Below are 14,777 nucleotides of genomic sequence, written 5' to 3' on the forward strand. Positions count from 1 at the left end.
AACTGAGGATGAATTTCTTAAAAAAAACATGAGCCAAATCTCTTGCCATCTCTCTCTCTTTCATGGATAGCTTGAATGTATTAATCCGTAAGTACGTTTCTCCAATCATTTCATTTTGTTATAGATACACAATTGAGGCAGAAAGATTCCTCAGTCTCCACTTTCAAAGCACATGAAACATGAAGGTGAATGTTTCTAATCACTCATTCATAACAGCATGCAGAAAGCAAAAAATAAAGCCGGATTGTTAGCTATTGATGTTCTGATAGATCTCTTAAATACAAATATATTGAGATGTTACATACGGATGTATGTAAGTTTTAGTTCACATTTCACTGTAAATTGAAATCCTTGGGCAAGAATGACAAACACAGTTCATTATCAATTGAGGATGATCTGGGATCATCGATTTCAAAATGGTATGGCATCTGCTAACTGCAGTTTGCCTTCATCAGAAAATCTGATTTGCAGAATGTTTTTTTTTTTCAAAAAGAGAATTTCAAAAATCAGTGGTATTCCTGAAAAAATGAAACCCTCAAAGCTGAAAAAGCAGTTAGGTCAGGAGATAAGCAAGTGGAGCTTGAAGTGCCTGTATCCGAGTTAGCACCGATGTTGGCCAGCTGGGATGGCTCTCGGCTAGCTCTGCCTGGAAGGAAAAGCAGATAAACCACGGGGGGCTCAGTTAGGAGATGGCCTCCCTTTCCTCTTCCTGTATTTGCAGGCTGCTCCTTTAATGAAGTTAAAAACACCACAAAGTCGTGTCTGGTTTGTGCAGACCTCCAGGTCTTCTCATTGGCACAACAACTGGCTAATCCTTCTCTGATGAGATTTGTCACTTTTGAAGATACTTGTGGACCTATTAAACAGGAATGAGGGGCATGCCTTGTTTCTTTGTTCATCTTTCCCTTCTCTTATAGCCAAGCGCAAAAGGTAAGCTCAGTAAGTATTTGCTGAATTAATGATTTGGGAGTAATGCTTAGTGAACTACCAACTAAAACAAATGTTCTGGAAACAAGCAATGTCAAACTGACCGCACTATTCAGAAGCTCCCAAATCAACAGAAACACTTAATGTAGAAATGGACAGTAAAAGGTTGGATTTTGTGAGTTGTTTTATAAAGAGGCCAAATGAATATTGAGAGCTAGGTTGGTGCTGTGAAAGAAAGCGTCATACCAGCTCTTGAAGAATTTCCATCATGACCCTTGCCAATATTCAATGGCACGTGCCAATTAAAAATGGGATGATTTGAAGTCCACGGATGTTCCCAAACTATGGATTTAGGCAACTATGGGAAAGCAATGAGTGATGCAATAAATTATAGAGGCAACTGAGTAGGGATGTTATCCACTGGTTCTGAAATCTGATTGGTTGAAAGTGTTCCTATTTCTAATTGGCTTTATTCATTGTATAAAGACTGATGAATACAATGATTTGAATAATTGTTATAAATGGGCAACATAAAGTTCTCCTCTGTAGTTAATTATGAATTTGCAGTTCTCAGGAGGCTAATCCCTCACTTCTACGTGGCCCAATGAATATCAAAGCATGCTACATACATGCTTGGCACCCACTGAACCATATTAAACGAGGATGTTTCAAGTAGGCAGTTACTGCTGAAGACTTGTTTCCCTGGGGAGGGCATTAGAAAGCTAATTTAAAAAAAATAAAGACAAATATGTTTATGAAATATCATTGATATGCAAAGTTTCCCATTAAAAAGCGACAGACAGTGTATACACACCTCATTAAAGATGAAACTGTCATTTTTAATGGCATAAACTTTAAAATATACCAAATCCTCTGGAATCTACAGCTCAGATTATATCCAAAAGTGGGAAGCCATCTAGGTTAGTGGCGTTAAATTTGTTTTTGCACTACTATTGTATTTTATGAATCTATAGTGCTCCGCCATAGTTGGATAATTTCAAAATAAATATAATTAGGAAGAGTTTACTGAAGCACTGAGTGTACAAGCAAAATTTACCTCCTAAAATTACTTTGACTTAGGCAGTTTTCTTTCGTGATAAAAATTATACAGCTCTCATTTTTCTCAAAGAAAAAGATGCATTTTGTGAGGCAGAGAATAGTCTTCAAAAGGAAACTCCACCATTTAACAATAAGTGGGAAATTACTTCTGGGTTTTTCTCTTGAACTTTTCATATCATCCGCTCAAGCCCTTCCTGGTCACTTCAATTAAAATGTATTCAACACATTTCTTTAAACTTTGTTAAACAAATGAAAGTTTACTTTTGGTCCATATGGGATTTTCTTTTGAGCAATTAATAAAATCCTAAGGTGCAAACATGATAATTTAATACACGCACGAGAATCGTCTCTTCCGCAGACGTGATTTTTGCTCCTTCGTGATGCTATCAATCACGTGCTGCACGTGCCCTAAGCCTCCTCAGACAGTGCTTCTGCTGTTGGTATGGTTACTTCTCCTTTCCAGCAGAAATCGCTGGCTTCTAATAATGGTATGTATGGCGTAGCAATTTTGAACCAGGTTAAGGAAAACCTCAAAAATTAGAAACAGCAAGAAATCCTAGAGTTAGTTAAATTCAAGGTCAAGGTCAAGTAAAATCTAAATGCTTGGGGCTCAATTCATCAGGGTTTCCTTCTTTTTTTTTTTTTTCCTGAAAATTTTAAAACAGAATGATCAAATAAAACCTCTAGGAAACAAAAAAACTTCCCACTGGCCCTAGTATCATTCCCATTATGAAAAAATAGGCGATGGTCTCTCTCTTACCTAAGCAGCATATGTCTGATCACTTGGCCATATTATGGAATCTGTTACTTCCATCACCAGCCATAAGAGTTCAGATGCCCCGGCAGTTTTAATCTAAATGCTCAGTCAGTCATCCTGTTCTTCCTGCTTTGTCAGCTTTTGTGGAGAGTTTTTCCCTTGGTCCCATTAGCAGAAATTTGGTTCACGCCGTTAAACAGTAGCACATTGTTTCCAAACTGCATATCAAGGCTGAAACACAATCTTCAGGTCCTGCAGCCATTCGTAAACCTCTTTAGCTTTGTTCTTGAGTAGAACATACAATGTCTGCAGAGTCCCTTGACTGAATGACAGCCTTCGAATGCCACTGTTGTGTACTCATACAGAGAGATGTGCAGAGGGGTGCATACACAGGTGGTGGACATAGAGGTTGTAATAATGCGCACTGCTGGCTATTTTTCTTTAAAATGGGCTTCAGAATTTCCCCACAATTGAATAGAAAGATAAGAAATTTCATGTGCTTTTAGAATTCCATCACGGCTTGCACGACTTATGAAGTAAGTCAGGGAAAGGGAGATCCGTGGGGTAGTTGCCTAAGGGCAGAGGTCTAGGGGATAAGCATGTATCTAGCACAGGCCAAACATTTTGAAACCAAAACTGAAAGTGAAAAATTATGTCAGAGGGGTTCCCAGTTTGAGTCTCACTACAATTGCATACTAAATTAAAAACTAGTTAATAACTCATTTGGGATTATAAATTCATGAGATCATCAGCTTCTAATGTACCAAGAGGTAGAAAGCAAAAGGACGGGTAGACTTGAAAATAATGAAATAGCGGTGGGGCAGAGTGGGGGGAGAGACAGAGAAAGAGAAAGACAGAGAGAGAGACAGAGAGAGAGAACCCCAAACCCAGAGGAAGCCAGCTGACTACAGTGCAGCAAAAGCACAAGCACTATTCCAGACCATGGGCATGCTGTCACCCAAAACCTCACACGAGGGAGGTGGGTGGGGGAAGGGAGAGGGGACACACAGGGCAGAAAAAGAACAAGGCACAAGACACTTACAGAGAAGCGCCCCACATTGGAACAAACAAATAAAAACCATCACACGCACCCACACATCAATAATCATAGGAACGAGTACACCATCCGTGCTTAACATCACTCATGCATTTCTGCCATAAATTTCAGACCATGTGGTACCAGGATTTGGCAGAGTGTTTTTTGCATTTCTCAACATGCACACATAACACAGGATTCTTCCTGTCCAGGCCTTAAGGATGAGCTCCAAAAACACAAATGCTCAAGATCTTTCTTCAAAGATCCCTTAAGGATGAGCTCCCAAAACACAAATGCTCAAGATCTTTCTTCAAAGACCCCTTCCATCGCCCTAGTCTAGGAATCCCACTCTTACACTCACATTTATCTTTACTGTACTATCAATTATATCCTTAAAGACACATTGTGGCTGACTGTTGTTTGGTTTCTTTTTGGAGAAAATCCATTTGCTTTTGAATCATGCCCATGCACTTCTAACCTCCCAATACATGCTTATTCTAATCAGATATTGGTAAGAACAAAAGGTCAACATACATAAACAACTGATATACTTCATACATACTCTAGCAACACAAGCTTGAATAAAATATTTTAATGAGTCTTCAAAGGGAAAACATTTTGTAAAATTATTTTTTTTCCTTTTTAGAAAAGAAAAGAGTATGGAAAAGTATGGAAAGAAATCCGGTATGAAAACTTTTAAGACCAGTACAATGGTCACAACTGGCTGACCCAGTACGTCTTGTCATTTAAGTTGCCAAGTTATCAAACCACAACATTTTTTTAGGCCCAGATCTCCAACATGACCATCTCAGGATAATTCTCAAATGAATCTAAGTCACATGGTTGTTATATGGAAGAAGCTGGGTTTTACCCATAAGTCACTTGAATAAAGTCAGTTCTGTATCCTCATCTCCTTGGAAACGTGGTCCCCTGCTTTGTAACTCCAATCATATTCTATTGCCTTTTCTATCCTGACAACTGACCTGGAAGACTTTCTCCCCCTGTTAAGTAAAATTCTAGATATTACTTTGGCTTTCATTAAAGCTTTTTGCTGTGGGCTGGAGAGTATGCTGTTGAAAAGAGGGGTCAGATCCCTTTGGGAGGATGCTGTGAGGGTTTTAGACAAGTTGGAGCATGTATTTATAAATGCATTTTATAGGAATCAACCTGGATTATCACTTCTCTCTACCTGCTAAGGAATCATATATTATATATGATGATCATATATTTATACACACACACACACACACACACACACACACACACACACACATACATATATATTATACTATTCTTACTTCCTTTTTTTTCTCCCCTAATTTCTTGGCTGTAGGTATACTTCTCATTCACTGCTGGTCAATAGCATCCTACTGGGACATTGCTGGCTTGAACACTATCCCTGAACTAGTAAGACAGTGGTTGTTTCTCACAGTACACAGGCATCTCTGTTTCCTGTCACACGAATGCTAGAGTCCTATTCCAAGTGTCTCTTTATTATACTACAAAAAGAGATCACCTTCACTTTCTTTCTCCATAGAGAAATACATGTTCAAATACTAGTATCCTAAGATCAGGACTGGCTCCCTAAATTAATTTCTCATTTTTCAGCTCAGGGGACATTTTTTTGTTTTCTGTTATTTTTTTTGTGTGTGGTACGCGGGCCTCTCACTGTTGTGGCCTCTCCCGTCGCGGAGCACAGGCTCCAGACGCGCAGGCCCAGCGGCCATGGCTCACGGGCCCAGCCGCTCTGCGGCATGTGGGATCCTCCCGGACCGGGGCACGAACCCACGTCCCCTGCATCGGCAGGCAGACTCTCAACCACTGTGCCACCAGGGAAGCCCAGGGGGACATATTTTTTACCTTGAATACCCCACCCAACTCCAAGACCTACAACTATTAGAGTCATATAACTACACAAATGTTACTGAAGGGACCTAGAAAACAGAAGCCTGGAGTCTTGAGATAAATGATTAGTATCTCTTCAAAGATCTCACAGAATTCAGGAATCTTATGATTACATTTGACCCTGGAGTTAATTATAGAAAGCTCAGAACTTAAAGCATCTTAAAAAGAATAGAACAAAAATCTCTTGAACTACATTAAAATAGCCTTAAAGCTCTGAGAATAATCGATAAAAGTCAGGAAGTGCTCAATTAATGATGAAACCTACAAATAACTGAGCTTAATGGAGTGCAGTGTCTGAGATGCAGTGAGCACCATGGGGCATTACCTTGGAAAGTGGAAGTTTTTTATCTAATTGATTTCTCATGATTGTTGGTGTATCTGGCCCTTTAACTAATTTTATGAACTTTTCCCTTTGTGCCAGTGACAGGGAGGGCAGGGGAAGGTGGGTTAGGGTGGGGAGAGATACTGCCCCATACCCAAGTTTGTTTTGCTTTCTCAGAATTTCTCATCAGAAGGTCCAAATACGGGGGGTGGTCAGCCAAGCATAAAGGCCTGACCTTCAAGGACGGCTCACACAGCATAGGTTTTGCTCAGAGATTTCTAACTGGTTAAGTCCTCAAATGCAGGTCTGTTTAAGAAGGTCAGTCGTGCTGGGAAGAGCTGTTTCTCTAAAAGTTGAATGAACACCATAGGGTTGGCTGATCACCTCTTGTCATTTAACTGATAGATTTCAATCCTGCACAATGTGCAAAGCGATGTAAGTAGGCCCTTTACCAAATGATTCCCTTGAATTCAGTTATTAAAATTCAGCCCATTTTTAACTAACATATCTTTCTCCAAAGCACAATATCGCCAGGGTGAGAGGTGAGCTAAGTAATACAGTAATATACAGATGAAACGTGATTCTCATTTTCTGATTGGAGACATATAGAAAAGTGAATGGACCTATTCCAACCTAGGAAGTCAGTGGATTAATTTGGAAAAGGATTTCCTGATGCCCCCGCTGAGCTTTATTTACTCGATTTTTATCAGCTTTTGGCTAACATCGTGAGGAGTTTTTTTTTTTTAGTATTTTGCCTACAAGGTACCCACACACAAATGATTTTTTTTTTGAGTCCCAGTTAATGCTGTTGAAATGTACATATGGTGTCATTCTTGTTTGGAGATGTTTCCCGCCAAACGGTCGCATAAACTTTTATGCACACGTGGAGATTAAGGGTGAACCTGCAAGAGGCCGTGGAGGTAAATATGATAATTAAAGAAGAACAATGTTCTTCCTCATCCCTACGTCATGAATTTAAACAGGAATCTTCCGCCCTGACCTGTCCTTCAGTCTCAACTACTAAGTGACATAAATGACGCCTCTTCAAAATGTACCTAAGATTCTAGCCTATGAACGAAGAAAGCAACTGGGCCTTTAATTCAGATGCTATGATTTTTAGGCAAATATTAGGTTTTTTTTTGGAGTCCCTTATATTTCAATGTCTGGCGGCATTATAGAATTAAGGGCTACGTGCAGCTAAAACTCCTGCAGCCCAGCCAGCCGACAGGGAGGCCTCATCTCAGATTGCAACCATTGAACACCGAACTCACAACAGAAATGACAAGACTCGACATCCTTTCAAGCCTCACAAATTAGAGTATATTTATGAGGTCAGTCTACTCGGAACACAGTTTCCCTTGAAGACTACATTTCTCTTTTTCCCAGGCTTGCCTTGCCGCTCAGCAGTGCTGAGAAGGTAGATAAACAGTAATGTGGTACCAACCGTGGACTGCTGGTTCTGTCGTCGCCGTGGTGTCTACAGACGGGAACAGAGGATTGGAGGAAGGGAAGAAACAGGAGGAACGGCATGCAAAAAAAGGGAAAATGGAAAAAAATGGAACAGATAATATATGAGCAAGCTTTCAAAGAACATCGCGTGACAAGCAATAATAAATGAAAAGCCAAAAGCATCTGAAGTGAGTTGCACTGTTTTAAGACATGCCTTCAGCTCAAAGCTGCGAGCCAGTGAGGAAAACAGTAGATTCTTTGGTTCTGGGGGTCTTGCCAGGATACATCTACTTGCTAGTCAATAGTCAGGGGAACATGCAAAGTGATGAGAAACACCAGTGCAAACTCAGTGACTGGTAGATGGCTCTGAACGCACCAAGGCTCAGGACTGTGACAGAAAAGCTCAGTTGGGAGGCTGGCTGAACAACAGATTCATACATTCAAACATTGCCTTTGTTTTAACCCAACCCACCCGGGCACTCAGGCTTTACGACTGCCAATCAGGCGTCGCTGAATCAATTGCACATTTAGGATCCTTTTATGGCTCATGCGCAGATGCCTGTAGATGAATATATGGGTTCAAGTTTTCCATCCAGTGTGTTATTTCAGCAGGGTTCAGCTGGAAAGTTCAATTAACTGGGAGGCCAGGGGAATGAACATGTTAAAGGCTTTCAGATTAGTTTCTATACACACACACACACGCACACACACGCACACACACACACACACACATGCACTCATACTCACCACTCAGCCATCCTCCACTCTGCGGATCTTACTATGTTACAATCTAAGGGCAAGAAGTCTTGCATGGAAAACACCCAAGTCCACATAATTTGCCAAATGCCACTTCTCATCATGTGACATTCCAAAAATTAAAGCATCCAGCCGTCCCTTTGCTCACGATCCAGAACCACATTCACTGCTGTGAGCTGCCAGGAGTCCTGCCTTCAGGGTGAATCAGGAGATGGCACGGGAGGTTTTTTCACTGCCAGATGCACTTGTTATGGAAGAAACCGTGGTTTGTCTCTTCTTCTATTTCTAATGCCGTTCAAGTTTTCTCCTTCTACCAGGCTTCAAAACCAGGCCTGCTATACTGGCTCCTCTTCACAGGAAATTCCTCAGGGGGCTCCAGAAATTTTCCTTTTCTTTTTGGCTAGAGGGGAAGTGGGATAAATATCTAACAAAATGCACGGCAACATTCCTCTCCCAGAGTCGTTTTAATACCCCTCTTCTAGCCAACTTCATTCCAACGTCAACCCATCTGGCCGGGTTTTAATTTTCACTTCTACCTTCTCAAGGTGTCTCCCTCCACGATGCCTTTCTGGCCAGAAAGGAGTGGAGACACTCACACGTGAGCTGGTCATGTCGAGCTGTAGTGGGATCCTGGGTTGACACTGCAAGTAGTTACCTGTCCTTTTTTATCATGCAGCTATTTAGCTGGTAATTATTTTCATGAGTTCTGGAGACACCAAAAGACGCCTTTGGACTTGACATAGGCAATGTTTAAATGCACCAGAATGCCAAATGTAACATTTTTTTTTTTGGTCCAACGAGCCTGGTGCTTCTGATTTATAAATATGACACATGAATTCACACCAGTGTTCCCCTTCAATTCCCCTTTCCTCAGACCCCTAGACCATCAAAAAATCAGAGCCCTTCTAAGGAGCCAGAATTAACCAGAAGTCCGAGAGGCCACTACAGCTTAATAGAACTTATGGCTGAGTTTCTGAAGAACAGATGAAGGAAAGAAAAACATAAAATAAACCACACCAGAACGCAATACTTACTTACAAGTCTGTATGCATAAAAAAGCAGTTAAAAAACAATACCGAAAATTGTTCAGATGAAACATCTCTACATCAGATGCTCATGACACGTCTGACACGTCTCCTTACTTGAAACATTCAAGTCAAGTGTTAGTTTGAGGTGCTTTCAATTGCAGGGGCAAAATCAAATGCACATTTGTACAGAAACACTTATATGAAAGTTAATATATTTTATGGCTAGACACTGGCTTCTTTCCAAAATTAATTTTTAAAAAAGCAATAAACATTTTGGCTCGTTAGTTTTGTAGCAGCACTTCTAATATGCTTTATTTTCACCAGGTAAATCATTAGTATAAAATGAAAGAAAGGGGTTGGAGTAAAATCTAAGGGTCCTCAAAAATAATGTCTTAGCATTAACCGACGACTCCCCAATTTACTGTCTGCCTACATCACAACATCACGTCAGCTTTATGACGAAATCAAACTAAGGGAAGCTGGGTGTACGCTTCCCTGTGGGTACCAGAGAACAAATGAAGGGAAGTTCACAGGGCAGCCTGCCTCCCCATTCTGGGGATGGGAAATCCATCAATTGCGCCCAACAGGGAAGAGAAAGGGATGTTGAGAAGGAAAACACACAGTTCTAAAACAGTGAAAAGCAAACACATGTTCAAGTCAAACAACACAGTTACTGCAGCTGGGAATGGCAAAACCAGGGATCAGCAATGGAGTGGCAGAGGGCAGCAGACACACAGGCTTGGCTACAAAGTTGAGACCGAGATTGAGGGTGAATGGGGGAATCGCTGATTCCATTTCTCTAAGAGCATCTGGTGTGGTATCTGAACAGAGGCTATTTCAAGTAAAGAATGAAAAAAAAAAAAAATCTTTAGAAGTGACTTTGTGCTCCCCGCAGGAGAGCACTGTGACAGAATCTAATTCTCCTTCATAATTGCATTACGACGTCATGCAGAAACCACAGACACCCTGGCTCTGAAGTGAGTGCGGCTCTGTGAAGTAGGATTTATTAAGGTATCTTAATCAGGAGACTGGAGAGATGTGCTAGCCCACCCCTGTGAATCAACTTGTGGGGTCACTATATTGTTTGATAACATTCTAAGTGTACAGGCAAAATGCAAACAGTAACTTTCCAACAGAAGATAACGTAGGCTCTAATTAACTTGAAAAATGAGAGTGCCTAATTGCCCTAACAGAGGCTGTTTCAAACTTCATTCTGCGGCTGCCTTTAAAAAATAATCTTTGCGCTAGGCCTAGGAGAAAAATAGGTCACAGAAAGTTGAGCTGGACTTACAGTGGTGTAGGGTTATGAAATTAAAAAAGCCTCTTTGAGCTACTGTCTCTTTTAATTTTAATTACAATGAGGGAGAACTTTATTGTACATCTATTTTTATATGGTCAAGAAAAAGCAATCCCACGTTCCTGCAAACCCAGTAAGTGTGTATGGTCTTAATAGTCACTCTCTAGCTGTTTTATGAGTATAATTAAACAAGGTATCCAAGGGCAGGGCCTGCACTGCTATTTGAAAGATGAACATTTCACTGAATATCGACTTTCAGTCTCCCAGCCATACAGTTTATGGGACCCTACCTTGAATACATTAAACATCACCTATATTTCACAGTGGCAGTATCAGATATTTTCAAAATCAAAAGGCTCAGACAATGTGTCAGATTAGAGACACCATCCATTTAACCAAGTAGCAAAAAAAACGCCAAACCAAAAACAACAACAACAAAAAAACCGCATGCGAGGCAGCTGGGCAATGTTTAGCTGAAACAGTCATGTGTAAGCTCCACTGTGGCACATTCTAATCCTTTCATATGGATTCTCTCCAACTTAGAATTGTTCATTGAGTGTGACAGACTGGGGGTTTAAAACTAATCCATAAATTAGTCCGTGGTCTCAAACACAACGGGTGTCATAAATGAAAATGAAAATCCAGGAACGAAATTAAATTCACAACCTTAAATACTTTTTCTTCTCCAACTGCTCTATGGTACTCCTGCTTTATAATACCCAGATTCACTGCAAGGCTGCATTTGGGGGGAAGGGGGGACGGTATGAGTAGGCTGTACGTTAAAAAATGCATAGGGTAATAACCCAATCTGCTCAAAAGCAGAGCTTAATTGTAAAGAATTTAAATTCTGCCATTTTGATTGTCATAAGCGTAAATGAAAGCATACTAAGCAGTCCAGACATATTTTAATACACTCTCTCTCAGTTTATTTTCTTAACTAAAGTCAATAAGGAGCCAATGGGTTTTCTTAATTGAATTCCCCTTCAGTTTGTGTTATGGAGCTGCCTTAAAGCTAGACGCTAGGGTAGGCAAGGACCTCCCCTGACGGTTTTATTCTCACGATGGTGCTGTGCTGGCCAATATATATTAAGTATAGTTCCCTCTTTTTCTTTCTTCTTGACATATTTGAAATCTATTGAAAGCAAACATACCTGCTGGAAAATTAAACTTTGAAATTTATTTTCTACTGGTTTCCTGGTTAATTTTCTTTCCATCTATGTTCAGCTTTAATTAAACTCCCATTGCTCAGGGACGGGAGAAATGGATAGGAACGGAACTGAAGCTAAAAGGCCCGAATAGGAGACCCATAAGAAAGCTTTCTTCTGTCTTCCTGTCATCTCCCCTTTGAGTGAAGAGATTGTGTGCCACGGAACAGCAGGAAGGGGAGTAGGTTGTTGTTTTTTTTTCTTTCTTTTTGGTTAATTTCCAGTTTTGTTAAAAGCTTCTTCAGAATTGTTCACAAGTGCTACTGTACCCCTGAGATCGTCTCATTTGCAAACCAGATGTTCTCAAAATAATAATAATAATAATAACCACCAGTACCGTGGTTTCATTTAACAAGGAAAACAATTCCTATCCTATGTTGTGTCCCTGCTGGGCGGGAGGAGGGACAGAGAGGGGTGAGGCACCGGTGAGGGGAGGAAAAGAGAGGGATGCAGGAGGGTGATGGTGGGGAGAGGGCAGCAGCTCTAGAAGTAGTAGTTTATATTCATCTCCTGGAGGGCTGGGTCCTTCCTGCCAAGTCCTTTATTTCCCACCACTGAGATAGCTCCAACTTTCTAATCCTAAGAAACCTGTATTTATGAGATTATTCTTTTGCACTGTTGTGCATGAATCTTTAGTATGAAAACATGTCAATTCCCTCTCTCTTGGATTATTTTTCAACAAGGAACATAAGAGCATGGAAATGATGATAGAAGCATTAGGAAAAAAAAATCACACTGACTTCCCATCTCTCATTCCTTTTTGAAAAAAATGCAGAATCAGGTGACCTTCATCACTAATTTCTTCCATTCCCTCATAAGTCAATATGGGTCAAAAACTGGTTGGCTATGATGCTATTTATAATAAGTTTATCATCATCAAAAAAATAAAAATGTACACACTGAAGACAGTATGGAAAAACATGGTCCACGCACCTCTGGGGCAAAAACTTGGAAAGGGAGCTCGTGACAAAACAGGTGGCTCATGAGTGTCTACTAGTGCCCTAATAATATTCTTGTCACCAGGCATACTGGTATGTATATCACTAACATTCGATAAGTATTCAATAAATGATGAATGAAAAACAGCCTTGATGGAGTAGATGCCAACTCTAGAAAAAAGGCAATTTAGTAAACATTCTAGGATGAGAGATGTGCATTTCCTAGCAACGATGGCTTAATATATATCCCAAATATAAATACACACAACAGACACAAACACTGACGATGGATGCTTGAAGTAAGTTAGGCCTTCAGGCTTAATTTCCAAAATGCCATCCTTTCTTATCCACATTCTATCCATTCTTTGGTGGCACAGACCAAATTCTACGTCTCCTGTGACAGTCTCTTCAATCTTCTGAATCAGCCCTAAGTGCACAGTATCTCCTGCTTAAGGAGTTCCAATGGGTATAACCTATTTCCTCAGCTATATTTTAAGGGGTCCCAAGAATTTTCTGTCTCCGTGGGCACTAGCACAGTGCTGTACATATTATGGGTCCTTGATACGCGTTGAATGAATGCCTAAAAGCATTACCCCTTATGTCATGCAGATATCAATAGCACAGAGTAGGAATCATGACGCTAAGATCCTGGAGAACAGAGAGCTCTATGTGGAGCAAAGCTCTCTATTGTAACATAGCTGGTCATGCTACAGAGTCAGTCTTAAGACAGGTGTACTTCTTTCCTTCGTATTTAAGAAACTGAAAACATGTGCTTGGTTGTTGAGTTTCCCCAATTTGGCATCCGCCGGAAGGATGAGGGCTGTTCTCACCTTCTTTATTTATGTGACCTGACCCACGTTACACACACAAAAAAGCTTATGATAGGAGGCTATGAATGCCAAAATAATAATGTGAGCCTGGGGGTGGGACTCACTTTCTCCAAGGTATATTGGGTACTGAGTGATTAGATACCAATAAGAAAAACCTTACTGTTTTCTTTTCCAAGAAACACAAAACATTTAATTGGATATGGACTTTCAAAAAGAGAAAAACTCATTTATAAATGACCTACTTCATTCTTATGAAAGGATTCTTAAATGTGTTTCAGAATTCGGCCCTGTAGCTATTCATTTCTTATTCTAAGGTGATTTTAATTTTTTAATTTATGACAGTCACATGTATAAATGTGACCTACAGGTTGAGCTCCTCCTGGCCTGAATTTTATTTAAGCTGCTAAGGGTGTTTAAAACTGAGTGCTGAGTGTTTTCTATGGTACTTCTCATCAAGCACGTAACTCAGGGCAAAACCAGGCAAAAATAAAACAATATCCACATTAACTAGGGAGGGAAACACAGAATATTTTCCTAACATGATTGATCCAACTGGCAGACCGGGGCAAAAGCTATCACCAAACACAAAAACAGGTATTTTTATGTACATCTAATATACAAAGTCAACTAATTTCAAAGAAAGTTCAAAACAAAACAAACAACGTCCTCCCCCCTCCCCACCCTCCCATGGCAGTAGACTTTTCTTTGATTCTGGGTTTTGAAAGGAATTTGCATGGAGGCCTCTTACCCCGGGTAATGGTTGGCTGTCTCTGTATTTTCACAGAGGATGCCGGGGATGGATTTAAAGTGCAATTTAAATTAGGCATTTTGCTCTCCTATAATATAGCATATATCTTCATGAGTGAAACCACATGGACAACTTGATATTAAAAAAAAAAAAGGGGAGTGGGGGTCTGCCAGTAGCAATAGTCAAAACAGAAATATATGGTCAGAAGATTAACGTACATGAAAGAGAACAGAGACACCAAAGAATCTTATGGGAAATCACAGGAGGCTCTGCGCGGCTCCCATCCCAATTTTATCCCTCAGATGGTTTCTTATTTGGAAAGCGATTCTAATGACATTAGTGGCTGAACAGTTATAAAACCATAACAATGTTGATATGGCAAATTGATATCAAATACTCTAGAGCCTGCAAAAATCTTCTGCAGGCGAATCTACCTTTAGATGTGGCCTTCACAGGTAAGTCAGGAGAGCTTCCCCACGCAGGACGGATGGGAGGCAGAGGCGCCCTGCTCCTCCCACCC

The 14,777-nt window shown here is 40.4% G+C and overlaps 1 protein-coding gene across 4 annotated transcripts in view; it reads right to left on the reverse strand.

Annotated features, from left to right (window-relative positions):
* Nucleotides 1–14,777, reverse strand: part of CADM1 (cell adhesion molecule 1) — a 334,473-nt gene that overhangs the window by 16,973 nt on the left and 302,723 nt on the right. For 2 of the 4 annotated variants that reach the window (XM_060160429.1, XM_060160428.1), the window contains exon 9: nucleotides 7,451–7,483. The exons of the other annotated variants lie outside the window; for them this stretch is intronic. In XM_060160429.1, the coding sequence (XP_060016412.1) occupies nucleotides 7,451–7,483 (33 nt within the window). The remainder of the gene's footprint in view (nucleotides 1–7,450; nucleotides 7,484–14,777) is intronic. 4 annotated transcript variants of the gene reach the window in all.

Source organism: Lagenorhynchus albirostris, chromosome 9 (genome assembly GCF_949774975.1).
Source record: "Lagenorhynchus albirostris chromosome 9, mLagAlb1.1, whole genome shotgun sequence".
Lineage (NCBI taxonomy): Eukaryota > Metazoa > Chordata > Mammalia > Artiodactyla > Delphinidae > Lagenorhynchus > Lagenorhynchus albirostris.